The sequence below is a fragment of the Equus przewalskii genome, chromosome 20 (genome assembly GCF_037783145.1).
Source record: "Equus przewalskii isolate Varuska chromosome 20, EquPr2, whole genome shotgun sequence".
NCBI classification, from domain to species: Eukaryota; Metazoa; Chordata; class Mammalia; order Perissodactyla; family Equidae; genus Equus; species Equus przewalskii.
The window spans coordinates 970,528-994,781 of NC_091850.1; the positions used below are offsets into that span (position 1 = coordinate 970,528).

Consider the following 24,254-nt stretch of genomic DNA (forward strand, 5'->3'; position numbering starts at 1 on the left):
TGGCTCCTCATCACCCCACTGTTCTTCCAATGCTAGGCCGACTAATAGCACCAGAAGAGTGGGGAGGGGGCAGAGAAGTTCCCCCATGGACCATCCATAGGTCATTAAAGACTCCACCCAGCCAATCTTCAGTCCCTTGCTCCCAATCAGCTACCTTCCAACCACAAGTGTACTCCCTCCTTTCGCATTATCCACACTGGACTTCAGCACCTCCATGCCTCTAGGGCTGCCCTAGGTCCCCAATACTAAGCCCTCCTTCTCCCCCCAACCCCCAGGATCGCAGCCTCTAGGAGTACCCCATCATGCACTCAGGATAAGCCGGCTGCTCTCTTACATCTACCGCCCATCTACACATCCAACCACCCATGCATCTCCCCACCCATTCATCCACACACTCACTCAATCGACCACTCATCTATCTACCCAATCAACTAACCACCTATCCATCCACCCCCTCCAACCACCTATCCACCCACCCACCCACCCATCCATCCATCCAAACACCCACTCAAAACACCATCCACCTCCCATCTACCTACTCCATCCACGACTCAACCAACATCTGATCCTGTCAGCCAGCTAGCCACCCTCCCAAATCCCCACACCCATCCACCCATCTGAACACCCATTCAACCCACCCACCCATGTCCCATCTACCTGCCCACCTGCCCACGACCCAAGTAAATACTCACTTATCCATATGACCAAGCAAGCATTCCCCCATCCCTACACACCTGCTTCCACCCAGCCACCCAGACATCCATGCATCAATTGCACATTTCCTTGTTTGTCTCCTCCACTACAGTATAAGCTCCATAAGGACACGAGTCCTGTCTTCTGCCTAGTTCCTTAATGTTTTTCCACTGCCCAGCTCAAGAGTCTCAGGAGACTTCAACAAATGTACATACAATATATATAACCGTGTACTCAATGAATTCAGGTATTTATTTCCTACTATGATCTAGGCCTTTTCTAGGCAGACATATCCATTCCAGCTAACCACTTACTTACTTATCCACCAGGGCCACATCCAGCAAATGTCAACCTAGTCATCACCTATTGTCCCATCCAGCCCACTCTTCACCCATCCACTCACCCATAATTCAAATGCCCACTCACTTACCCAACCAACACCCACAGAGCTCACCCATCTCCACACCCACCTGCCCCTTCCTTCCTCTGCCTCCTGGACCCACGCCCTCCCTGCCATGAGGGAGCTGGTGTGGGGACTGGGGGCCTAGGGAGATGCTCTCATCTGGGGCCGGGGGGTGGGGGGTTAGTGTAGGTGGGATCTGGGCTCCATTGAGAAGCAGGCACTGCCCCTAGCAATGAAGAATACCTTTTATGGAACACTTTAAACTATGGGTCTTGTACTGTGTAAGAACTTGAGGTTCAGTTTACAGATGAGGAGATGGAGGCTCTGAGAGGGTCAAGGCCTAAGGTCACACCCCTGGCGAAAGTCTCCTTACATGGGCTCTCCCTGAGACTGCCAATTAGGGGAGAATTCGGGAGAGCTGAATGCTGGAGGGGTGCCTTGTGACTGGCAACACTTCGAGGCAAAAAAACCATCAATTTTACTGAAATCAAGATTTTACTGGGCAACCTCATGGTGCTAGACTGGTTAGCACCTAAAGCTCCACTCCCCACTGGAGGCCACGCTGGGCTGAGGCAGGGCTCGGACAGACCCCTAAGAGGGCTCTCTCTCTGTTCCCAGACCACGTGGGACCGCCTGGGCAGCTCAGGTGGTGTCTCCGTTGACGCATGGTGCTTTGAGGGCTAGGGGCTGGCTCCGGGATCCTGATGTCCTGGGAAGAAGCTGCAGGTTCTGGACGGCATCCCTCAGCTGGACCTGAGCATTCTCCAGCTCCGCTAGGCGGCGCTCCTGGGGAGGGAGCGGCACTGGGCTCCCAGCCAGGTGAAGGTTGCAGCCCAACCCTCTCCCCTCACTTAGCCCAGGTCTGCCCCAGGGCTCAGGCAGGGTCTCACCAGACTTTTCAGCCGGTGGTCCTCACTGCTTGGAGGATGGTGCCCCGGATCCAACTGCGACGTCCTGTAGGGATCAGGGACAAGGGGGAGGGTCAGATGCTGAGGAACTCCCCTCCAGCTCCTGGTTGGAGAGTCAGGGGTTCAGGGGGCGGGGCTTGAGGTGGAGGCGGGGCTTGTCCGGGCTGGAGGGCGGGGCCTAGATCAGTTTGAAGAAGGCGCCGAAGCAGAGCTTTGAACGGCTGGGAGGAAAGGACCAACCAACTCTTGGAGGCGGGGCTTGGCCGGTCCCTGGTCGGGGCGTGACCCGGGTAGGGGCGTGCCCAGACAGAGAGGGGGCGTGTCCCAGCCTGTTCCGGGGAGGTTGGTGGAGGGGTGGGGCCCGAACTGGAGGACCTGCCAGAGAGCCGGGGTGGGCTCACCTGCGGGCGGTCGGGAGGAGCTGACCAAGAGGCGGGGCCTACACAGGTGTGTTGGGGCGGGACGGCAGAGGGGGCGTGGCCACACCCCGAGTGATTTGCGTGGGACTGACTGGCAGGGGCCTGCGCCGATCCGATTACAGCGGGCCCACGCGGGGGCGGAGCGAATGGAGAGGGCGGTGCTCACCCTTCACGGAGCCTGGAGTCCAGCTCCTGCAGCTGGCCCCGAAGCTGCTCCTGCTGCTCGGTCAACGCCCGGATGTCGGTGCTCAGCGACTCCACCAGGCCGGACAGCGTCTTCTGTTCTTCGCGCAGCGCGGCCACCTCGCACTGCAGCTCTGCCAGCTGTGGGGAGGGAGCAGCTGTAACCTGATCCGCCGTCCCACCCCTGCTCCCCAAAGACCCTGACCTTCCTGCCCCTTGCGCCCTGCCTCCTCACCGCCATGCTCCGTTGGGGGAACAGCGCTCTCGTTTTACAGAGGAGGAAACTGAGGCTCAGAGAGGGTTGTGCTGGGTCCAGGGTCACACAACGCCGCGAGCTCGGTATTTGAACCGAGACCTGCCTGGCTTTCAGTCTTTTTCCAGTCCTGTCTCTTCCCTCTGTATGGGGATCTGGGCTGTATCTCACCTTGCCCATAGGTCGGTGCGTGCCCAGCGCTTGGTCTCTGTCTCGTGGCTGGTCCAGCTGGCGCTGCCAGGGCACCGATGGCTTCCGTGGTAGCGAGGCCGAGGCTCCGGTCCAGGGCCGGCCGCGGGGCACGGGGCCCGTGCGTACGGAGCCTTGGGGTCGCGGCCTGGGCCCTGCAGACGGGCGGCGGCGAGTGGGGCGGCCAGCCGGGACGCTCTGCGTGCGCTGCACCGGCCTGGGCAGCCTCCGGGGTCTCTCCTCGTCTGGCCGCTGCCGGGCCCAACTCCCTGCGCGCTGGACGCTGCGCAGGGACTGGCTCTTGGAAATGAGAGGGGTGTGCTTGGGGAGGTCCCGAGGGGCCAGGAAGCCGGGTTTCTCCCCTGCAGAGAAGCTGGGGGTGGGATGGGGGAGCTCAGACACTCCGCTGGCCCCTGAGCTGATACCATCCCTACCTCTGACCAGAAATGACCCCACCCCTGATCTTCTACTTCTATGTGACATTGTCACTGATGGGATAACATTTTGACCTCTGACATTGTCCTGGACTTCTGACAAGACTGTCCTCTCTATGGCCCTTGATATGACCCCAATCTAATCTTTGACTCCTCTCTAGCCTTGTCCCTGACCTTTGACACAGTGTGACCCTTGACCTGACCCTCTCTGTAACCTCTGATTCCAATTTGACCCTGGGCTTGACCTCTGCTCACAAGGGTAGCTTCTTCCTTCCCAATCTGACGCCCTCTTGTCCCCAATCTCTGACCTTAAACTGACCCTGTCTCTGCCCCCGATAGACCATGGTCCGTGACTTATGATCCCAAATATGACTCTGCCTATAAGCTTTGGCCTCATCTGACCTTGGGCCTGACCTCTGCTTACAATATAAACCTGTCTTAGACCCTTGATGTGCATCTTAACATTTGACCCCAATGTTACCCCTGATTTGACCCCATCCATAACCTCTCACTGAAATTTGCCCTTCATTGCTGACCACATGTCACTTTCTCTCTCTGAATCCAGATATAACTTCTCTCTGACCTCTGCAATGACCAATCTCCACCTTGGACTCCAATCTGACCCTGTGCCTGCCCTCTGACCACGCTGTAAGTCTCTCCCTGATCCCTTTGATGACCTCCTCCAACACTGCTTCTGACACTGACCTCAGTGTGACCCTGCCCCTGACTCTTGACGTGATCCTGTCTCCACCTCTGACCCCGGTCTGACCCTGTGCTTGCCTTTGGCCTTGCCCCTGCTCTCACCCAGCACAACTGGACCAGACTTGAAGCAGGCAGGTTACCTGGAGTGGACCTGGGCCGGGGGTGGTGGGAGGCGCATCGGCACAGACACAGGCACAGGCCGGCCCTCCTCAATGGCATGCAGGATGGTGGGCAGCGGTTCCAGGCTGTCACGAGTCGCCTGGCGAGGCAAGCAGGGAGGATGCTGAGCAAGATCTGCAGGGCCAAAGGCTGCTGCCCTCTTGCCTCCTTACCCCATGTCCTGGGCTGTGGGCTCAGGCCACACCTGGTCAAGTTCAGCAAAGATGGTACAAAGCTGTGCATGCAGGACCGCAAGCTGGAGGGCCAGGTCACTGCTGCCCTGGTAACCACTGGGTGCCGCATCCACATCCACCATGGCTACTTGGTCCAGGAAGCGTTGCATGGCTGGTCCATGATCCTCCAGGAAGCTATTCATGAAGGTCATGTAGGCCTCCTTCTCACCAAACCTGAGTCAGGGCCCACCTGGGTGGTCAGGTCAGGCACCTGCCACCCCCATGGCCCCAGCATGGCCCCCCAGCCTCCCAGCACCTACGGGGCACGGTTGGCGAGGTTCTGGATGACCTTGGCGATCAGCGTGAGGGCGCGGGCTGGGCCAGGTGCTGGGTGCTCTGGTGCCAGGCCAAAGAGGCTGGGTGCCAGGATGGCAGGACACAGGAGCCGCAGGAAGAGAGAGGCACACACCAGTCGAGGGCCCAGCGCCTCAGAGCCACGTGCCTTGCATGCTTCTCGCCAGCCGGAGAACACGGTGCCCAGCTCAGCTGGAAACCAGCTGGGGTGGAAGAGGCAATGGTCAGAAGGGGGGAGAATATGGGCATAAAGGTCATGGATGGTCAAAGTCCTAAGGTCAGGGGTCAGGAGTCACCTGCATTCTGGGTTCCAGGATTGGAGACATCAGGGAAAATGATGCTTGGGGTTAGAGATCTGCTTGGAGTCAGGGTTTATGGTGTAGTTACTGTGGTGACCTCTGGAGTCAGCAACCTTGTAACTGGGGCACAGGTTCACATGGGGACAGAGGCCACAAGCTTGGGATATAGCTATATCTAGGCATGAGACTAGGGTGCCAGACAGAGTACTTAGTATGAAGTAGGACAAGATTGGGGTTACAGGGCTGCCTAGGTTCAGAAGTCATGGCATTGATGTCCCAGGTGTCATGGGATCAGGGATACAGTTTAACCTAGGGTCAGAGGTGAAGGAATTGAAATCCTAGGTTTCCTGTGATCAGTTACATGAGATTTGGGGTATAGGGTCACTTAAGGTCTGGGTCATGGATTGGGGGTATGGCATCACCTGGAATCAGAGTTCATAGGATTGAGTTCCTATGCTAACTGGGGTCAGGTGGCATGAAATTAAGGTATGGGGTCACTTGTAGTTAAAGGACAAGGAACTGGGTCTCAGGTTATTTGGGATCAGGAACTACAAGTTGACACGACATTGGGAATGGGTTGCCAGATTTAGCAAATAAAACTTCAGGACAGTTAAACCTGAATTTCAGCTAAAAAAAATGAATAATTTTTTTCACATAAGTATGTCCCAAATATCACATCACATTTAACTGGGCATCTTGTATTTTATCTTGCAACCCTACTTGGGAGCAGGGTTATTAGCAAAGGCTGAGAGGCGGGGGGACTCAGGGGCTGAGCCCTGATGCTCACTCGTGGGAGCGGACGATGCTCTGGAAGACCTCCTCACAGCTGTTTTGCAGTCTCGCCTGGTGCTGGGGTAGCTCTGCGGATTGGCACTTGCTGGGGTCCACCTCACAGTCCTCAGAGGAGGCACAGAGACGCCGCACGATCTGCCCTGCAGTCCAGGACAGCCAGACGGGCGAGGGCCATGACTGCCAGAGCCCACCACACCCAGCTTCGGATCTCTGCAGCTGACTCCGGAGGCACCTAACATCTTGGGGAGCCCGGTTCCCTCCAGGACCCTGGAATCCCAAGGCACCACCCGCTACCAGAATCCAGGTTCCCTAGGAACTCCTGGATCTCCCCTGGGGCCCCCTAGCGCTCCCAGCGGGCTTCCGACACGCACCCCCGGCTCACCCAGAGTCTCTTGGAGGTAATCCTGTGCCACCAGCTTCATGTATTCGTCGATGGCCTTGGTGGCCAACGTGTTTTCCCGAAACAGCAGCGCCTCACGGCCTCCACTGCGCGCCAGCTCCGCGGTGCCCAGGTCTGTCACCAGTGCCTGGGCATAGCGGGCGTCAAGTCGCGCGGGGAGCCGACTGAACCCGGGGGTCGGGGTAATCCCTGCCTTTGGCCGTCACTCAACCTGGGGCGCGGGTCCCGCCCCTCACAGCTGCTGCTCAGGCTCTGCCCTCACTGTTCCTAACAGGCCGAACCTCCACCCCTTGCAGCAGAAGCTCCTGCTAGCCCCGCGCCCGCAGCTGAAGCCCAGGCCCCGCCCCTCGAGGTGCCCCGCCCCTCGCAGGTGCCCCTAGGGTCCTGCCCTGCCCCCACCCCGCCGGGGCGCGCCCTCGGTGCGCCTCCAGCCCCCAGGTCCGCCCCGTCGCGGCGCCGCACCTGCGCCCTGCCGGTGGCCTGCAGCACGCGCACCATGGCCGCCGCCAGCTCCTCCTTGGCCTGCGCGGACAGCGCGGGCTCGAGCGCCCCGCAGAGGCGCGCGTAGTGGAAAGTGAGGAACTCCGCCAGCTCCTTGTAGCGCTCGGACGGCAGCACGCGCAGGCGCCGCGCCCGGATCCGCGCCCGCAGCGCCGCGCCCGCGGGCGCCCCAAGCAGCGGGAACCAGCGCTCCAGGCCGGCGGCGGGCGCGCGGGGGACGCTCAGCTCTTCCAGGGCCAACGCCGCGCGGCCCAGCACCGGGCCACCCGGGCCCGCGCCGCGCAGCCGCAATGACAGCCGTCGTGCCGGCGGCAGCGCCTCGAAGTGGAAGCGCTCGGCCCAGAAGAGCTGGCCCGGCCCCGCCCGCGGCGCCGTGCGCGCCAGCAGCGCGCCGTCTAGCCAAAGCTCGGCGCACACGCCCGGCGCCCCCGCCGCGGCCCGGGGCAGCCCCTTTGCCTCGTGCACCCACACGCTCAGCCACGTCTCTTCCCGCTCCAGGTTGTCCTACGGAGCGGAGTGGGAGGCAGGGAGGGAGGGAGGGAGGGGAGGCGTCAGTGCTCGACGCTGGGCACAAGAGGTGAAGCGCGGGGCCCTTGGGGGAAGTGAGTGGGGCCACGGAGGTCCCAAGGTGGCTGTGCGGAAGCCCTCTAGCTTCTTTGGGCTCTCCGGAGAGATCGGGGCTCCAGGGTGTGGAGTAGCCGCGGGGTGGGGACTTGGCGGCTGCCTAGCAGGCGGACTTTGGGTACAAATTGGGCCCGGATTGAATAGAAAGGACGAGGTCGTGGTTCCATCGTCGTAATAGATGGAAGCGGGGGAGGGTCTGGGAGTGGTTGCAAAGCTGTAGGGGGCAGGTGTGTCTACGGCGCTGGGTGATGGCGCGGGCGGCGTTTGGGTTGGGTAGAAGCCGCGGGGCCTGCAGGTCCGACTTGCCGCTGTACTGACCTGGCTGGGCTGGAAGTGGCGACGAAGGTCCTCGATCCAGCGGTCTCTCTCAGCGGCCGAGCGACAGGAGAAACAGCGGCTCCCGCCCGCCCACGTTACCTGTTCCGGGGGGATCAAAGGGTGTGGCTGAGGCCACGGGTGGAGCTGGAGGGTCCGGGCGGGGTCCAGAGTTGCCTGCACTTACCTGGAAGCAGTGCGGCTCCTCCAGGAGGCTGGGGTGCAGAGGCCAGACCCGCACTTCCCTCTCGGCGCCCAGGTCCAGCTCGGAGAGTGTGGCCAGCGATTCCCGAGAGCCCAGAGCACTGGGGGGTCTGGGGAGGGGGCGGTGAACAAGCAGTCATTCCTCCTCCTCCCCTACAGCCTGAAGGGTGGAGGGAGGCCAGGATGGACCTGAACTTAAATTGGCCTGGAACGGATCGCTTTTAGGATAAACCCAGCTCCTCGTGGTGGCCTGCATGACCTAGCCTAGTACAGCCCTTGTGACCTTTTGACTTCGTTTCCTTCCACTTAATCCCTCACTGTGTGAATTCCAGTCACACTGGCTTTGTTTTTATCGCTTCATCCTGCCTCTTGGCTTTTGCACTTGCTGTTCCCTCTGCCTGGAATGCTTTTCCTGCACCTCTTGGCCTAGTGGACTTCCAGCCGTCCTTTAGATCTCAGCTCAAGAGTCCGTTCCCTGACACTCCCAGACCAGGATGTTGACTTAGCTCCTGTTTTAAAGTTGTTGTATCAGACTCTGCCCCCCCTACCCACCTCGACGGAGGGCTGGCTCCGTGCTGGAGTCTTCCAGTGGTCCCAGCCTTGCCCAGTATGGGGCAGGACAGGGAGGGGGCCGCAGGGGGTATTTGGTGAAGGTTGGGATGATAGGCAGGAGGAGGGGGAGGGGGCAATGTTGACTCTCAGACCCTCAGCCCTTCAGAGACCCTTACCCATCCCGGGAGGCATTGGCTCCCAGCTCCGACCTGGCCTTTTTCTTCTCTTTCAGTCGCTTGAGCAACCCCTGTGGGGAGGAGGATGTCAGCTGGGCAGAACTCCATGCTCCCTCCTCAGCTCCTTTACCCCCAGGGTGTCCTGGAGCATCTGCTGGTCTTGGGGGACCACAAGGTCAGGCTGTATGAGCAGGAATAGTAAAGGCAACCAACACCTCCCATTTCTAAAGCACTAATTGTGTGCTTTCCTACATTCTCTGTTGACTTATAAACAACCCCTAGGGGGAGTCTCTCTCATTAGCTCCATTTGACATATGGACACTGAGACCCAGAGAGGGTCAGTGACCTGCCCAAGATCACCCAGTAGGAGTCTTTTTTCACCTCTGAGGGTCTGGGAGTTTTTGCTCTCCCTTCCACTCCCCCAGCTCCTATGCCTTACCCGAACATTGTGGACCTGGTTGGGGCCAGCAGCCTCTGCCTCGGTCTTTCCAGGAGTCCGATCTGTGGGTGGTCGGGTGTGGAAGGTTGGGGGATGGATCATCTTGGATTCTGCCCCAGCTTGAGCAGGCTCCCCAGTGCCCCAGCCCTACCCACCTCAAGCTTACCTGGATCCCTGAGGTTCCCCATGGCCGCCTGGATGCTGCCCTCAGAGCTAGCACTCCCAACCCGTGAGCAGCGAGGACCCTGTTCCCAACAGCGGTGGGTTGTCAGGAAGGGGAGGCAGGCAGACAGAGGGAGACGGAGACCCCTTTCCTTTCCCCCCATCCTCTCCCCTCCCCTCGCCCATGTCCTCCCTCTTACCTCCTCCTCACCACCCAGCAGCACCAGCCTGCCATCGAGCAGAGTGAAGGCCCCAATGTTCCAGATGGGCACATCGGGTGTGGGGGCCTCAGGGATCTGTGGGGCGGGGGCCTCCGGCTCGGGCTCGGGCTCTGGGTAGAGGAGGAGGTGCTGGGGACCTGGGAGCCCTTTCCTCTCCCTCAGACCACCCTCTCCACTCACCAAGGCTCACTGGGGGTTCCCTCCCTAGGCCCTCCTCCCCCCTACCCCGCAGCAGCCATGTGAGGCTGTTGTTGGACAAGTCTCCATCCTTCTCTGGGCCTTGTCTCCAGGGGCCAAGGGTAGTGGTTGCAGCCCACTGACTGTGTGCTCTGCACTGTATTTACTGCTCCATGTGCCTTCTTTCATGTAATCCTCCAAACGCCACTCAAAGGGCTACTATAACCCTCATTTGACCAGGGAGGACAGGGAAACCCAGAGAGGTTGAGTGAGTTGCCCAGGGTCGCACAACTTGTGAGTGGTTGAGCTGGGCTTCAGACACAAGTATTCTCTTAACCAAGACAGTGGGTAGTCCAAGAAGTTAAACAACAGGACAGCAGCCTTGGTTCCTTACAAAAATAACTAGTCCAAGGTGGAAAATACTTGAAACTTGAGAAAGGAATAGAAAAAGTTCACGATAGGGGGAGGTGGTGGTGTGGCGGGTCAGGAAAGGCCTCCCAGAGAGTGAGTTTGTGCTGGGTCTTGAACAGCGGATTGCATTTTGACAAACAGAGATGGTGGGGACGTTGACAACAGCTTGAGCAAAGACTGGGAGATGAAAAGGTCCAGACAAATAAAGGAGAGGGGAAGAAGGGTTTGGAGGGCTCATAGGCTAGAGGGGAAGGTCCTTGGGTGTGGGTTAGAGGAGATGGGGTTTTGTCTTGGGGGAAGTGGGAGCCATGTGATGTGTTTGAGCAGGGGAGGAGCAAGTCTTCTTATTAGAGAGTTCTCTCTGGATCCTATGGAGTGGGCAATACCTGATACCCTGGGTGGGGGGTGGGGTGGTTGAAGGGGAGCGTCTGCAAAATGGGGATATGAACAGTGAGAATTAAATGAGTTTCCAGGAACAGAAGGGCTGAACCAACCCTCCCAGATTACCTGTCTGTCCTGTCATTTACCACCTGGGGAGAAATGATAACTCCCACCTATTAACGGATTGCTTAAAGTATGCTTGGTCCTGGGCTAGTGCTCGTTCTGAGCTCTAATCCTTGGATGTCCCTCCCCCTTCTAGATCCCTCTGTGTGACACAGCCTCACCTGTCACCTTGTTTACTCTCTGTCATGCCCCCTACACTGTCAGCTGCACGGGACAGGGAGTCACAGCTGCTTTGTCCCCTGCTGTGTCCTCAGTGCCTAAGTCAGGGCCTGGCTCACAGTAGATGCTCAACAGAGCTCTGCTGGAATGAATGAATGAATGAAAGCAAAGAAAGGAAGACAAGAAAGAAAGAAAGAGAGAAAGAGAGAGAGAGAGAGAGAAAGAGAGAAAGGGAGAAAGAGAGAAAGAAAGAAAGAAAAGATGATATACCCTTCAAGCAGGGTTCATGATTCCCATTTAACTGATGTGGAAGCTGAGGCTGAAGGAGGTGAAGAAACTAAGACATGGAGGCTGGAGGGCAGGAGAGCAGGTGGTGGCTGAGATGGACATCCAGGCAGAAGAGGATGGGCCTGGGCCCACTGGATGTGAGGAGAGGCCTGGTGGGGCCGAGAGCCATTTTGATCTGGACAGTGCCACCCTCAGACTGTTCTCTGCCCCTTCCGCAGGCTGGATCCCCTGCTGCCCCCTCCCCGGGCCCTGGTGAGGGGAAGAAGGAAGAGGGCAGCTGGGCCCCCGCCACTTCCTGCTGGGCTTTCACACTCCCCACGACTTCCTGTGTCTGTAGGGCTGATGCTCCGGAGGCAGACAAAACCCAAGCATCCGGCCTCCCAGCCTGGGTGGGGGAGCCATGTACCTGGGGCCTCTGGCTCTGAGTCCTGCGGTGGGCTCTTCTGCCTCCCCCAGAGGGTCTTGGATAGCCGGAGGCGGCTCGTGCGCGACTCCTTGGGGGGTGCAGAGAGGACACGACGGAACAGCGAGCGAGGGGCTGGCTGGCTGCTGGCTGTGGGCTCCTGGTGGCTCAGCGCCCTTCCCCAGCCCCCAAGGCGGCCCCAGCGGAACCCACCAGCCCCCTTGTCCCCACCGCCCCCTGTGTGCCAGCGGTAGGAGGTCAGTGGTGCTGGGGCTGCACACTGGGCTTGGGAGGCCTGGCTCAGCGACGGTGGGTCCATGACGGGGCTTCTCCTGGGGGATGAGAGGTGACAGTTCTGCCGTGTGTCTGCCCACATGCTCCCCTCACCTTGGGCCCCTTCCCCCTCTCAGCCCTACCCCCAGGGAGCCCCCTCAGGGGCGACACACACTCCTTCTCTTACCTTGATTTCCTGACCAGCCCCAGAATCAGCAGCCGTCTGCACCCTGCCTGGCTTCCTCCGCGAAACGCAACTCCACGTGACCCTGTCTGTCCCACCCCACCCCATGGCCAGGCTGGGAGGGCACGTGGGGGCAGGATGCGGGAGGAGAGGAGGTGACAGAGCAGGACCCAGAATCTCTCACTGACCAGGACGACCCACAGTCCCCTCTCTGAGCCTCAGTTGCCTTCTCTGCAAAATGGGCACATGCTGACCAAATGCTGTTGTGAAGACTGAGTACTTGGAACTCTCATCCACTGCCGGTCAGAGTGTAGATCGATTCACCCAAGTTGGAAAACTGTTTGGTATGACCCATGAATACTGACTATACAGCTCTCCTGTGATCCTGCAGCTCCACCGCCAGGTGTGTATGCCCAATAGACAGGCCCACTGGCGCTATTTGTAACAGCCCCAAACTGGAAACAACCCAAGTGTCCCTCTACCGTAGAATGGATCAGCTGTGGTCTCTTCCCACAGTGGAATACCACGCAGCAATGGGAAGCAACAAACTGCTGAATGACTGGACTCGAGGGACAATGCTGAGCAAAAACCAAACAGTGACGAGTACACACTGTGTAGTTCTGTTTCGATGAAGTGCCCAAGCAGGCAGACTGCATGGAGCAAGTCAGGACACAGGCTGGCCGAGGAGGGCTTGCACGGGGGCAGGGGGGAGTGGCGAGCACTGGGGAGGCTCCTGGGAGCTGACCAAGGGGGTGGTTTTTTTTAACTTGAGGTGAAATTCACATAGCATAAATTTATTTCTTGATTTATTTTTGCTTGCTGAGTGTCCTTGATTGTAAGTTAACAGACTGAACCTCTGGGTTCTCCGTCAGCTTCTAATGAGCAGCTCCCGAGAGCCTGTCTCTTCGGTAGTGAGCTAACAGCTGAATTTCTGGACATGCTCAGTTCTAACTGACAAAGGCCTCACAAAGACTGATTTACCTACGTAATATAAACGTAACATGTTCTGAAGCTGGGCACTGGCGCTGCATGGGTGGGATCTGTTGTGAAATTCAAAATGCTGTGCATTTTGGTGCAATTTCCTGATAAATGTTTACTTGGAAGAAGAGGAGGACAAATACTGTTCTGGGGAATAAGTGAGTCAGCTTGAGAGGCAGCAGAATCCTGGCCCAGGTGTGGATTCAAGTGCCAGCTGGTCCTTCTCTTGCTGTGTGACCTCAGGCAAGTCACTTCCTCTCTCTGAGCCTTGGTTTCCGTATTTGTACAAAAAGATAATATCAGTTTCAGAAGGTTTATAATGGGAACTTTTGTTTATTCAACAAAGGTTTCCCGAGTGCCTGCTACGTGCTAGGTGCTGGAGAAGCCATGGGGAACTAAAGAAACAGTTTCTGTCCTCCTGGAGCTCACAGTCCAGTGGGAGAGACAGACCCTGAACATGAAGACAGGATATTTCTAGTTGGTGAGGAGGACTTCGAAGAAAATAGATAGATTGGAGTAGTGGCTGAGCAGAAGCAGTGCTTTCTGAGCTGGAGAAATCCAGGAGGACCTCCCTCAGGAGGTGACATTTATGACCTGAAGCATGAGAAGGAGCTGGCCATGGGAAGACCATGCCAGGTAGAAGGGGCAGTTTGTGCAAAAGCCAGGGCAACCAGAACCCATGAACCCCTGGGGTTGGGGGTAGGACTGGCCTGACAAGCGTGTGGCCTGTGCAGTCACCCAGGACCCCATATTCAGAAGGGCTCCGCACTGCACAGATGCTGTTGCCATCTCAAAGTCTGCCTTTTGAATGAGGCCCCCGCATTTTCATTTTGCACTGGGCCTTGCAAATTCTATAACCCATCCAGAGGAGGAGGGTCTTCACTGAGGGCCAAAGACGTTTCTCCTGGAGCTGGACATGTCCAGCAGGTGCACACAGCTTGTGTATGCCCACCTCACTCATTTCGCACTCTGGCTGCTCCCTACACACACGGGTCGTCTCCCCGCCTTCAGCGCATCCCTGAGTCCTCACCACCTCACTGTGTCCTCGCCCCATTCCCAACGCCCTGCGTTTTTGCTAGAGGGCTTTCCCGGACAGACCGTGTCCTCTGCTTATGCAACACGCAGCTTAGAGGCCAGAGAATTAACACTGCCCTGAGAAAGCCCTCAGCCAATGACTATGGGAGTCGGGGGATCAACACCCCAGCTCCCTCGCTCCTTGCGTGGGATGATCCTGGGGTTGTGTCCCACATTGTCCCCAGAGCTCCTCCGTGGAATTGAGCTGCATGTGCTCCCAGTGCCAACCCGCTGGATAAAGCACCCATTCCTGGCTGCCTTCCTTTCCCCACCTCTCCTCCTCATTCCCCAACTGACATGTCCTGGGATCGCCTCCTAAACTACTTGCCCTGGAATTCTTGTCTCAGGGTGTGCCTCCGGGCAAACCCAAACTAAGACAACACATGCAAACACATGGTGCATGGACACGGGCTTTCTTTCCATGGTCCCTTTATTGGAGGTCTGTGGCTGGCAGGATCATGGCGGGGGGTCCTCTCCTGGAAGCCCTCCTGGCAGTTCTTGGTTTCACATTCTAGAAAGACAAGGGAGTGTGAGGCTTGCGGGTGGTGCTGGGTCTGTCCTCCTTGTGAAGGGACCCTGGACTGGGAAGAGGACAGGAGCCTAAAGTGAGGGGGTGGGTACAACACTGCATGAGATTGTGCAGAGTGATTAGAGAGGTGTTTGGTGATCAAGGTCAGGGGCTGGGGTGGGGTCATCAGGCCGAGGTTGTGCTGGCTGGGCCTAGATTGCTCCAGCATCAGAGTTGTCATGAGGAGTCAGGGAGGCTAGGGTTGAGCAAGCATCTTCAGGACTGAGATTGTCTGGGCAGAGGGTTGCAACACAGGGTTAGGGACTGGACAGAAGTTGTGCAGGCAGACGGGTTTTCTGTAGAGGGTAATGGGCTAGGTTAGCGTTGTGTGGACATAGGGCCTTTGGGTAGGGGGCAGGGGTGAGGCCAAGGTTGGGTGGGCTGGGACTAGGTTGTGCAGGCTGAAGGGTCGTGACTTGGCTATGGGTGATGCAGGCCAGGCTGAGGGTGTGAGGGCATAGGGACTGCTGCAGGGTCAGGGTCCACGCCTTGGTTGGCAGGGCAGAGGTGCTTGGGACTGGGCAAAGGACAAGCTGGCTGGGTGAGGGGCTGGGCCGAGGTTGTGCAGGCAGAGGACAGCGAGTAGGGGATGTTGTGAGCGGAACGACTGAAGTCTGGGCCTGGGTTGCCTGAATAGCCGGGCCGTGAGGGGCATCAGAGGCCCTGCTGAGGCTGTGGGGGCACCGGGGCTACAGGAAGGGTCAGGGCCCGCCGGCCGGCGGTGCGCGGGCGTCCGGCACTCACCGCGTCGAAGCGCGGCCAGGTGCGCAGCAGGTCGAAGAGCGCGTCGCCGGGGCAGGTGGTGGGCACGAGCTGGCGGTGGCCGAGCAGCCGGTAGCTCGGCCGGAGGAGGCCGGCGCGCACCGCGCAGCGCGGGAGCACGTCGCGCACGGTGCGCAGCGCGGTCTCGGTGGGCAGCTCGGCCGTGTAGTTGCCCACGAAGGCCACGCCGAAGCCGCGGGAGTTGTGACCGCGCGTGTGCGCGCCCACCCAGTGCCAGCCGCGGCCCTCGTACACGTAGCCGTCCGAGCCCACCACGAAACTGCGGAGGGAGGGGGAGCAGGCCCCGGGCGGCGTCAGCCAGGCCCCGCCCCTCACCTGGCCCGTACCCCAGATTCCGCTCCTGTGCCGAGGGCACCCCCACCCCAAGTCCCGCCGGGTCGCGCTGGCCCTGCCCCGTCCAGCCTCGTCCCACGCCCCCGCCGAGCGCCACCCGTTTCTCTGGATCCGGCCCTCAGCCTTGGCCACGCCCTCCTCGTTGTCTCAAGTACGCCTCCTGGGCGCTGCAGAGTCCTTTTCCGTCCTCGGTCCTACTCCCAGACCCTACCACAGGTCCTGTTCCTCTCCAAGTCCCGCCTCCTTTCCTAGTTCCCACCCTAAACCCAAGAGTCCCACTGTTGAGCTGGTTCTGGTCCCTGCGAAGGCCTCGACCCTGCCCCGGCCACGCCCCCTCTCCACCCGGCCCCACCCCTCCCGAACTCCCAGGTGGCGCAGGTTAGCTCTACTCGGAGCACCGCCCCCTGCATCAGGCCCCTCCCCCGCCCCCGCCCCGCCCCCGCCCCTGCCCCTCGCCCCGCCCCCGCCCCAGCCGCTGTACGCCGCTTGCCTGTAGCCGATGTCTCCCCAGCCGCGCGTGTCCTGGTGGAAGCGCTGCATGGAGCGCATGTTGCGGGCGCAGTGCTCGAAGGCGGTGCAGGGGGGCGCCGGCACGTACGTGTGGTGCACGTACAGGAACCCGAGCGGCAGCTGCAGCGGCGTCGGGCGGCCCTGGTACGGCGCCGCGCCCCAGCGGCAGCGCGGGTGGATGGCCGGGCACCCTGCCGGGAAGGGAGTCCGGAGCTGCGGTCAGCCAGCGATTCTCTGCTGGCCGCCTGCACCCCCATTGGAGCGCGCGTATGGATCACCCCGCAGCCGCCTCCCAGATTTGGGGACAGTTCAATCTCACACCACGCTGGCCCCACTGGAATCTCACGTAACTAAATTTAACAGCATTCCAGTCCTGTTGGAATATCCGCTACGACTCCTGTCACCTTCAGGATAAACCCCAAGAATTTTAGCTCAGACTTCAAGCTGTTTACAACCCAGGACCCAAGGCTGGCCCTGCTCGGAGCCCTAGGGCGGAGAGCCACCCTGAGAAAAGAGGAACCTCAGCCCCATTTATTGCGCTCCGACTGCGTGCCACTTGCTTGACGTGCTTCATCTATCTTAAACCATCCAGTGAATCCAAGAGGAAGCAATGATTTACCCAGCTTCACTGAAGAAAGTGAGGTTCAGAGAAGTGAAGCAACTCACCTAGGGATGCACAGGAGTAACTGGCTGAACTTCCACTAGAACCTCTGTGCCTTTGCATGTACTGAGCCCCCCTCCTGGAATCCTGCAACGGTCTTGTCCTCACTTTTTTTTGTCAGGCAAACGCCTATTCATTCTTCAAGACCCAACTCTAGCCTTTCCTCACCTGTGCAGCTCTCCTGGCCACCCCCCTCCCCGCCCCAGTCAGAGTCCTCATTGCCCCCTCTGGAAGCCCCGAGTCCTAACCACGTGGGGCTGAGTGGGTCTGTGAGAGGGAAGGTCGCAGTGGGTGGGGACCCTTCTCACCCAGGAAGGCCTCCGTGAACTCTGTGGAAGCGTGGGTGGCCACCTGCACCAGCTGTTCTGGGCTCAGGCCCTGCAGCTGAGGGTGTGCTGGCTCCAGTCTCTGTAGCAGGATGAGGGCCCCCCACACCTGTTGGGTCAGGGTGGGGACTGAAATCAGAGCCCCTCCGTTCTGCCGTCGGAAGTTGCTGCGGAACCCTGGGTCTCCTGCTACCCCAGCTCCATAGTATTGGCTCAGCAGGCGGCTGAGGGGTGGCCGGGGCTCAGAGGCCCGGCTCAGGTAGTCTCCAAGGAGAGCCCCGTCCAGGGCACCGTTGAGGAAGGCCGTGGTGAGTGGCGATGCCTGGGGGTCCAGGAGCGTGAAGGCCCGGGGGGCAGAGAGCTGGTCCCAGCAGCCCTCACTTCCCAGGCCTGGGTGGCTCTGGGTCTGGGGGCCCTGGAGGAAGGTCAGGCCCAGGTCTTTGGCCAGGGTGACCACCAGGAGGCTGTCCACAATAGTTGGGGACTCGGCTTTGGCACCTGGTGAGGAGGCTGGGACATCTGGAGAGCCAGGTCTAACATCTGGAGAGGTGGCTGTGATGCCTAGGTCTGCGGCTCTTGCGTTTGGGAACGCGGCTCTGGCATCTGTAGAGGTGACGTCTGCAGAGGCATCCCTGCATCCTGGGGAGGGGACTCTGACGTCAGGAACTGAGCCTCCAGCAGCTGGAGAGGGGCCTCTGGCATCTGGAGGGGTGGCCGTGCTCTCCAAGGGCAAGCTGACAGCCCGTCGCCCCTGCAACCCTGCCTCCAGCCCCGCCAGCAGAGGCTGCACAGCCACGGTCGAGCCGTCAGGTGCCAGCACCACCCCGTGTTCCTGCCCGTCCCGCACGCCGTGTCGGGCCACCTCCTTGGCCAGGCCTCGCAGCTCTGGGCTCAGTGGAGGGGGGTCCAGCTCCATGGCCTTGAGACGTCGCCCCTCCAGCAGGAAGTGGTGGAGGGCGTCGTGGGGGCCTGAGTCCTGGGCTGTCAGTAGCCACGCAGAGGCAGTGTGGCTGGCCTCAGTGGCTGGCGCCTTCTGCTCCAGCTCAGCCAGGGCCTGGATGACGGAGTCCATGACCAGGGGCAGGGTCGCTGCAGGAGCAGGGAAGGTGTTAGCCCAGTGCTCCCGGCACCCCCTGTGCCTGAGCCTCTCCCTGCTGTTTCCACATCTTCTCAATGCCCCCAGCCCTCCATCTGACAATCCTGTGACTCCCAACACCGTCCTTGTGTAGATGATGAAACTGAGGCACAGACAACAGGTTAAGGAGCTTAGCCTGTCAGTGAGCACTGGGGAGCCATAGCAGGTTCATGAGCAGGAGACAGATGCGGCCAGGCTGGTGTTCTAGGATTGCTCCTTGGGCTGCCGTGTGCAGAATGGATTTTGAGGGGGCTAGAGCAGAGCAGGGGAGACAGTGTGGAGGGGAGTGATGGGGGAGGCCAAAGCTAGAGTGGTGGCAGTGTGACGGACAAAAGTGGACAGAGTCCACAGGTATTTTGAAGGAAAGATAGTTTTTCATGATGGGTTGGACTTTGGGGGATTTTAGGAGGAAAGGTATCTCGAAGGATGCCCGGGGAGGAGAAGGTGTGCCTGTGCCTTGTGGGGAGATGTCAGCAGTTGAACCTGGAACCTACGAGGGCTGGGCCCAGCTGGGGTGGGTCGTTGAATAATAGCTAACGATTGTCAAACGTTTACCATGTGCCAGACCCCGTTCGAGGCAACTCGTGTAACTAAACTCACGTAATCGTCACAGCAGCCCTATGAGCACAGAGAGGTTAAATTACCTGCCTAAGGTCACACAGCTAGGAAGTGGCAGAGGCAGGATGTGAATCCAAGAAGGCTTCATCCTTACCCTCTGCTGTTTAGAATCCAGGCTCTTCTCCAGACAGTCCACACTGGAATTCCCCTGAACTTTGCTCTTCTCTCTGCCTAAAACGTCCTTTCCTGTTTCTCCACCAAGTAAAATTCTCCTTCCTGTGCTACATCTATGTCCTCTCCTCTAGAAAGCCTTCTCGATTTGTGCTTTTCTGTCCCTAAGTCCTTCCCCCAAGCCCTGCCCTGACCCTGTGGGGTAGGGAGCCTCTCTGTCCCCAGGCTGGAGGTTCCTTGAGACTGGGGCCTCCTGGGGTCTCGGCCTCACCCTGTGTAGGGCTGGACACAGAGGGGGCAGCAGCACACCCCTGCAGGACTGAGAGTCCTGGGCCCAGGCCTCTGCCTTCTGACCCACCTGTTCCTGGCTCCAGCCGTAGGAGCAGTCCGAGCAGGACCCAGAGGACACCCTGGGCCGCCATTGGGGGTTCCAGCTTCCGGAGGACGCAGCCGGCTGACCTCAGCGGAGACCTCGGCAGAGCTGGAAGGAGACAGGCCTGGAGACTGAGCAGTGCCTTTGGGTACTGCCGAAGTCCAGCGGTGAATGACACTGCACCCCTTTCAGAGCTGTGGGCGGGAGGCCATGCCCTGGGTCAATGTCATCTGGGTCTCAGAAGGTCCTTCATCCTATCTGCTCCCTCCCAGGCTGAGGTCAAGGGTCAGTAAGCCAGGCCCATCCCAAGAGAGGCCTGGAGGCTGGGTAGATCAGACTCCAGCAAACTCTGGCCGTTCCCGAGAGAGGGAGACTGAGGCCAGTCCAGCGAGTTCTAGCCCCTTCCTTCAGAGACAGTCTTTAGCTGCTGCTGCCACCAGAGGGGGTGCTCAGGTGCCTGCACGACTGGTAAGACCGGCTGTGCTGGGAGGGGAGAGAAGGAGCGGCCTGAGGTTGGCAGCCTCCTGCCTTCTTTGCTGCCAGCACTGGAGGCTCAGGCAGAGAATGGGTGCAGGGGCCGAGGACAGTTTTTGCTGAGGCTGCACTGAGCCACAGGGGCTTGGAGACGGCCCCACTCATCCAGTTCCAGCTCCCGACCCCAAGCCCCCAGAGGCAAGCTGAGAGCAGGGCCTGGGTGGGGCACTCGGGAGCTGCTGTGTCGTGGGAGCTGGCTCTGGGCTCACCTGGGCTGGCAGTGAGGGGTCCTCCCTGTTCTCAGGTGCCTGTGGCCGAGTCCCGCAGAAGGGAGCCTGCCTCCTCTTTATTCCAGCGTCGGGTGGGACACGGCTGGGGCTGCTGTGTAAATTGCTTCCCTGTGAGCCTCCCACCCCGAAACTAGCCTGGGGAGTTTCCAGGAAACCCACCGGGCCAGGCGCTCAGCACGGGGCGGGCCTGGACGGGCCTGAGCCAGGCCTGGGGTTCCCCAGGAAGCCTGCTCAGGTGTCAGGTGTCCTCTCGGGGCACCCAGCATGGCCCAGCACAAAGCTGGGCGCACAGTGGGGGCAGAGGGAGGGAGGGGAATCCAGTTCCCAGGAGAATCTGAGGAAATACGCTCCTCCAAGTGCCAACTTCTGAGGATTCGGGGATGGGGCTCTGCCCAGTGGAGGATGTGGGCTGTGTGTCCATGGGGTGAGGACTAGAGTGAGGAGAAGGAGGTACATGCCTCAGGTGCAAGATTTAAGGTGGTGCTGAAAATCTTGCTATCAAGATAATATTTCAATGCAGTGTGGTGGTGGTTTTGTGTTTTTATTTTTGGTGAGGAAGACTGTTGCTGAGTTAACATCCGTGCCAGTCCTCCTCTATTTTGTACGTGGGATGCTGCCACAGCATGACTTGATGAGCGCTGTGTAGGTCAGTGCCCGGGATCTGAACCTGCAAACCCCAGGCCACCGAAGCAGAGCACATGAACTTAACCGCTGCGCCACCGGGCTGGCCCTTCAATGCAATGTTTTAAAAAACTAAAAAGCAAATGCAAAAAATCCATGAACGAAATGTCAACATTTTGGATAAAGACAAGATGGGGAACAGCACTGTGACAAGATATATTAGAGCCAGAGGTGAAAGGAAACCTTGGGAACTCTGATCCTGTCTTTGCGCCTTGCTTGCCTTACCCTTGTCTCGGCCCTGTGTCCACAGGGGGAACCCCCGGGATGCTGAGCCGTGGCTGTCGCATGAGATGCCTGCCTGATGTCTAGGGATGACCATGGTTCAGCATCATGGACCCTGGGTTTGTCCCTCTGATTCTCCCCTAGTTGTGGCTGTGGGGGACCCTCGCAGATTTATTTATCAGCCAGTTATAAATGCCCATTTTACCCAGCAGGAGGGTGAGCTCAGAGAGGTGAAGTGACTTGCCTGAGGTCACGTAGCTAGAACCTTGGACATAGCTCCAAGCCTAGTGCATGTTTCCACTATCCGGCAACTGGGTCAGGGTCACAGTAATGATGACCCTTTGCACTGCTGAAGTGTTTGGGGACTAGCTGCAGAGCGACTTCACACCCAGGAATTCGTGAGCCAGCCAGATGGGCAGCCTTTTAGAGCTTGGAGTTGGTGGCAGGAGCTGGGTTGTGTTTGAGCCAGGGACATGTCATGGCCAGTTGGCATTTCCTTAGGGTGTATCTGGGATTTGTGACCTTCTGGAGTAGGACCCTGCCCCCAGGGAGCCTCCCTGATTACCCCTGGCTCCTCCCTTTCTCCATCCTGGCTCCCTGACCCCGGGGTTCCTCCCTTTGACCTAGACCTGTCCATGCAAGGCCTGGAGTTTCTCTGTCTGGTTTTGTCTCCCCTAGACTACGAGATGCTGAGCCCTCTTGGGGTGCCCAGAAACGCCCTGGGTCAATGTCAGGAAGGGATCGCTGAGTGCATGAAAGGCCTGATTGAGGAAGTGAGGTCACTTTGGGGTCGGGCTCTGAAAGACACCAGCAGGCGCCCACACACGAGGCACCTGGTCTGGGCTGTGCTGGGAGGCAGCAGAGAGGCTGGGGTTCCCGTGATGAGTCACCCTGCTATCCCTGCTTCTCTCCCGCCTCCAGAGGCCCACCTCCCAGCGTAGGTCAAGGCCCCTCCAGGCTGCAGACAAGCCGGTGGCCTCATGAAAGGACCCACTGGCCAGGGCCTGGTGCTGGCTCTGATGGAGACAGCACTGGCACAGACAGGCAGAGCCCAGGGCCCTGGATCTGAAGAGAGGCTGGGATCAAGGCCAGAGGCCAGAGGAGGAGGAACTCAGGGCTGAATAATCTTCACTTTGGTAGCCATCACTTTAATAGCCACGAAGATCCTGATGGAATAATAAAAACTGCTGCATGCAGGGCTTTGAGCTAAGATTTGGTATGCCTACAAGTTTTTAAAATTCAGTTCTGGGTTTTGTTAAGTGATGTCCTAAAGCGGGGGTCGGCAAACTATAGCCTCTGGGCCAGCTGTCTGTTTCTGTAAATAATGTTTTCTCTTTTTTTGTTTTTTTCCGAGGTGAAATTCACCTAACATAAAATGAACCATTTAAAAATGTACACAATTTGTGGCGTTTCGTACATTTACAATCTTGTGCAACCATCACCTCTAGTTCTAGAAAATGTCCATCACCCCAGAAGGAGACCCCATCCCCATGAGCAATCACTCCCCATCCCCCCGCCCCCAGCCCCTGGTAGCACTAAGCTGCTTTCTGTCTGTGGATTTGCCTGTTCTGTACGTTTCGTATGAATGGGATCACACACCGTGTGGCCTTCTGGGTCTGGCTCCTCTCACTCAGTGTGAGGGTGCCAAGGTTCGTCCACGTTGTAACGTGTGTCAGGGCTTCAGCCCTTTCCATGGCTGAGTAATACTCCATTGTGTGGATGGACCACAGTTTGTGGAAAGTGAAGGCTTGTTGGAACACATTCTCTCTCGTTCGTTTCCATGTTGTCTATGACCGTTTTTATGCTGCAATGGCAGAGCTGAGTCATTGTGACAGAGACCAGCTGGTCTGCAAAGCTGAAAACATGTGGCTTCCACCTCCCCAGCTTTATTGAGCTGTAACTGACATATAACGTTGTGTAAGTTTAAGGTGTGCAACGTGACAATTTAATATATGTAAAGATTGCAAAATGTTTATCAGATCAATGTTGGTTAATATCACCTCACATAGTTACCATTTTTTTCTTCCTGTTGAGAACTTTTTGTTTAAAAGATTTATTTTTTTTCCTTTTTCTCCCCAAAGCCCCCTGGTACATAATTGTATATTTTTAGTTGTGAGTCCTTCTAGCTGTGGCATGTGGGACGCTGCCTCAGCGTGGCCTAATGAGTGGTGCCATGTCCGCACTCAGGATTTGAACCACCGAAACCCTGGGCCACCGAAGTGGAGCGTGCAAACTTAATCACTCAGCCATGGGGCCAGCCCCAAGAACTTTGAAGATCTACTCTCTTAGCAACAGTCAAGTATATAATAAAGTGTTGTTAACTATAGTCACCATGGTGTACATTAGATGCCTGGAAGTTAGTCATCTTGTAACTAGAAGTTTGTACCCTTTGACCCGTGTCTCCCCATTTCCCCCAGCCCAGCCTCAGGCAACCACCGTTCTGCTCTATTTCCATGAGTTCATTTTTTTTTAGATTCCACATGTAAGTGAGATCGTACAGTACTTGTCTATCTCTGTCTGACTTATTTCACTTAGCAAATGCCCTCAGCTTTCGTTCGTGTTGTCACAAATGGCAGGATCTCCTTTTTTGTGGTTTAATAATATTCCATTTTATATATACACCACATTTTCTTTATCCATTCATCCACTGAGGGACTCTTAGGCTGTCTCCGTGTCTTGGCTATTGTGAATAATGCTGCAATGAACATGAGGGTGCATATATCTCTTTAGGATAGTGATTTCATTTCCTTTGGATCCGTGTGGATTTTTAACAAAGTTTGCCGAGCCAGCCCACTCGAATTCAAATTCTCACTCTGTTGCTTACTAGCTGGAGCAAGTGGCTTAATCTCTACCCCTCATTTTGTCTATCTCTAAAATGGGAGAATAGTCCCAACCTTGCTGGGTTATTGTGAGTGTTAGATGAGGGGATGCGCGGAAAGCACTTAGGACTCTGCTAGCGTGTGGAAAGCATCCGATGAGTACAGAGTTGTTCCTGCCCATCCACCCACCTGCCTCAGCCTCCCCAGCAGAGGCTCAGCCCACAGGATATTCTGTTACGGCCAGACTCCCACGTCCTGGATGAATCTAGCTCACAGTCATGCATTATTTCTGCATCTGGGCCACTTGTCCAAGACAAGTCTCCCTGCTGGGCCCAGGCCCCCAG

General features: G+C 58.0%; 2 protein-coding genes across 4 annotated transcripts; both read right to left on the reverse strand.

Annotated features, from left to right (window-relative positions):
• Positions 1 to 916: 916 nt before the first annotated feature.
• On the reverse strand, positions 917 to 12,060 carry RASAL3 (RAS protein activator like 3). 3 transcript variants are annotated; one of them, XM_070586414.1, is made up of 18 exons: positions 11,958 to 12,060; positions 11,501 to 11,829; positions 9,535 to 9,665; positions 9,339 to 9,417; positions 9,173 to 9,234; positions 8,734 to 8,804; positions 7,989 to 8,115; positions 7,805 to 7,903; positions 6,824 to 7,366; positions 6,344 to 6,488; positions 5,957 to 6,101; positions 4,837 to 5,073; positions 4,549 to 4,750; positions 4,325 to 4,443; positions 3,031 to 3,421; positions 2,590 to 2,747; positions 1,987 to 2,050; positions 917 to 1,882 (listed from the first exon to the last, which is right to left on the reverse strand). In XM_070586414.1, exons 2-18 carry the CDS (start codon positions 11,814 to 11,816, stop codon positions 1,739 to 1,741), a joined length of 3,033 nt encoding a protein of 1,010 aa, XP_070442515.1. In that variant the 5' UTR covers positions 11,817 to 11,829; positions 11,958 to 12,060; the 3' UTR covers positions 917 to 1,738. The 3 variants fall into 3 exon arrangements, with proteins under 3 accessions (XP_070442515.1, XP_070442516.1, XP_070442517.1); XM_070586415.1 differs by having other exon boundaries at positions 8,734 to 8,892; positions 11,958 to 12,006; XM_070586416.1 differs by lacking the exon at positions 6,824 to 7,366.
• Positions 12,061 to 14,418: 2,358 nt separating this feature from the next.
• Positions 14,419 to 19,922, reverse strand: PGLYRP2 (peptidoglycan recognition protein 2). Its single transcript, XM_070586417.1, has 5 exons — positions 19,410 to 19,922; positions 17,170 to 18,276; positions 16,181 to 16,391; positions 15,319 to 15,616; positions 14,419 to 14,517 (listed from the first exon to the last, which is right to left on the reverse strand). Exons 1-5 carry the CDS (start codon positions 19,471 to 19,473, stop codon positions 14,437 to 14,439), a joined length of 1,761 nt encoding a protein of 586 aa, XP_070442518.1. The 5' UTR covers positions 19,474 to 19,922; the 3' UTR covers positions 14,419 to 14,436.
• Between the last annotated feature and the right edge of the window lie 4,332 nt (positions 19,923 to 24,254).

What these genes read in the sequence shown, in the direction of transcription:
- RASAL3 (XM_070586414.1), bottom strand. Translation starts at nt 11,816, where the DNA reads ATGGACCCACCGTCGCTGAGCCAGGCCTCCCAAGCCCAGTGTGCAGCC. An exon ending in GACTCCAGGCTCCGTGAAGG is followed by an intron (nt 2,051 to 2,589) that starts GTGAGCACCGCC and finishes TGATCCCTACAG; the next exon opens with GACGTCGCAGTTGGATCCGG. An exon ending in ACCACCGGCTGAAAAGTCTG is followed by an intron (nt 1,883 to 1,986) that starts GTGAGACCCTGC and finishes CTCCCTCCCCAG; the next exon opens with GAGCGCCGCCTAGCGGAGCT.
- PGLYRP2 (XM_070586417.1), bottom strand. Translation starts at nt 19,473, where the DNA reads ATGGCGGCCCAGGGTGTCCTCTGGGTCCTGCTCGGACTGCTCCTACGG. An exon ending in GTTCACGGAGGCCTTCCTGG is followed by an intron (nt 16,392 to 17,169) that starts GTGAGAAGGGTC and finishes CCTTCCCGGCAG; the next exon opens with GGTGCCCGGCCATCCACCCG. An exon ending in CCTGGCCGCGCTTCGACGCG is followed by an intron (nt 14,518 to 15,318) that starts GTGAGTGCCGGA and finishes TTGTCTTTCTAG; the next exon opens with AATGTGAAACCAAGAACTGC.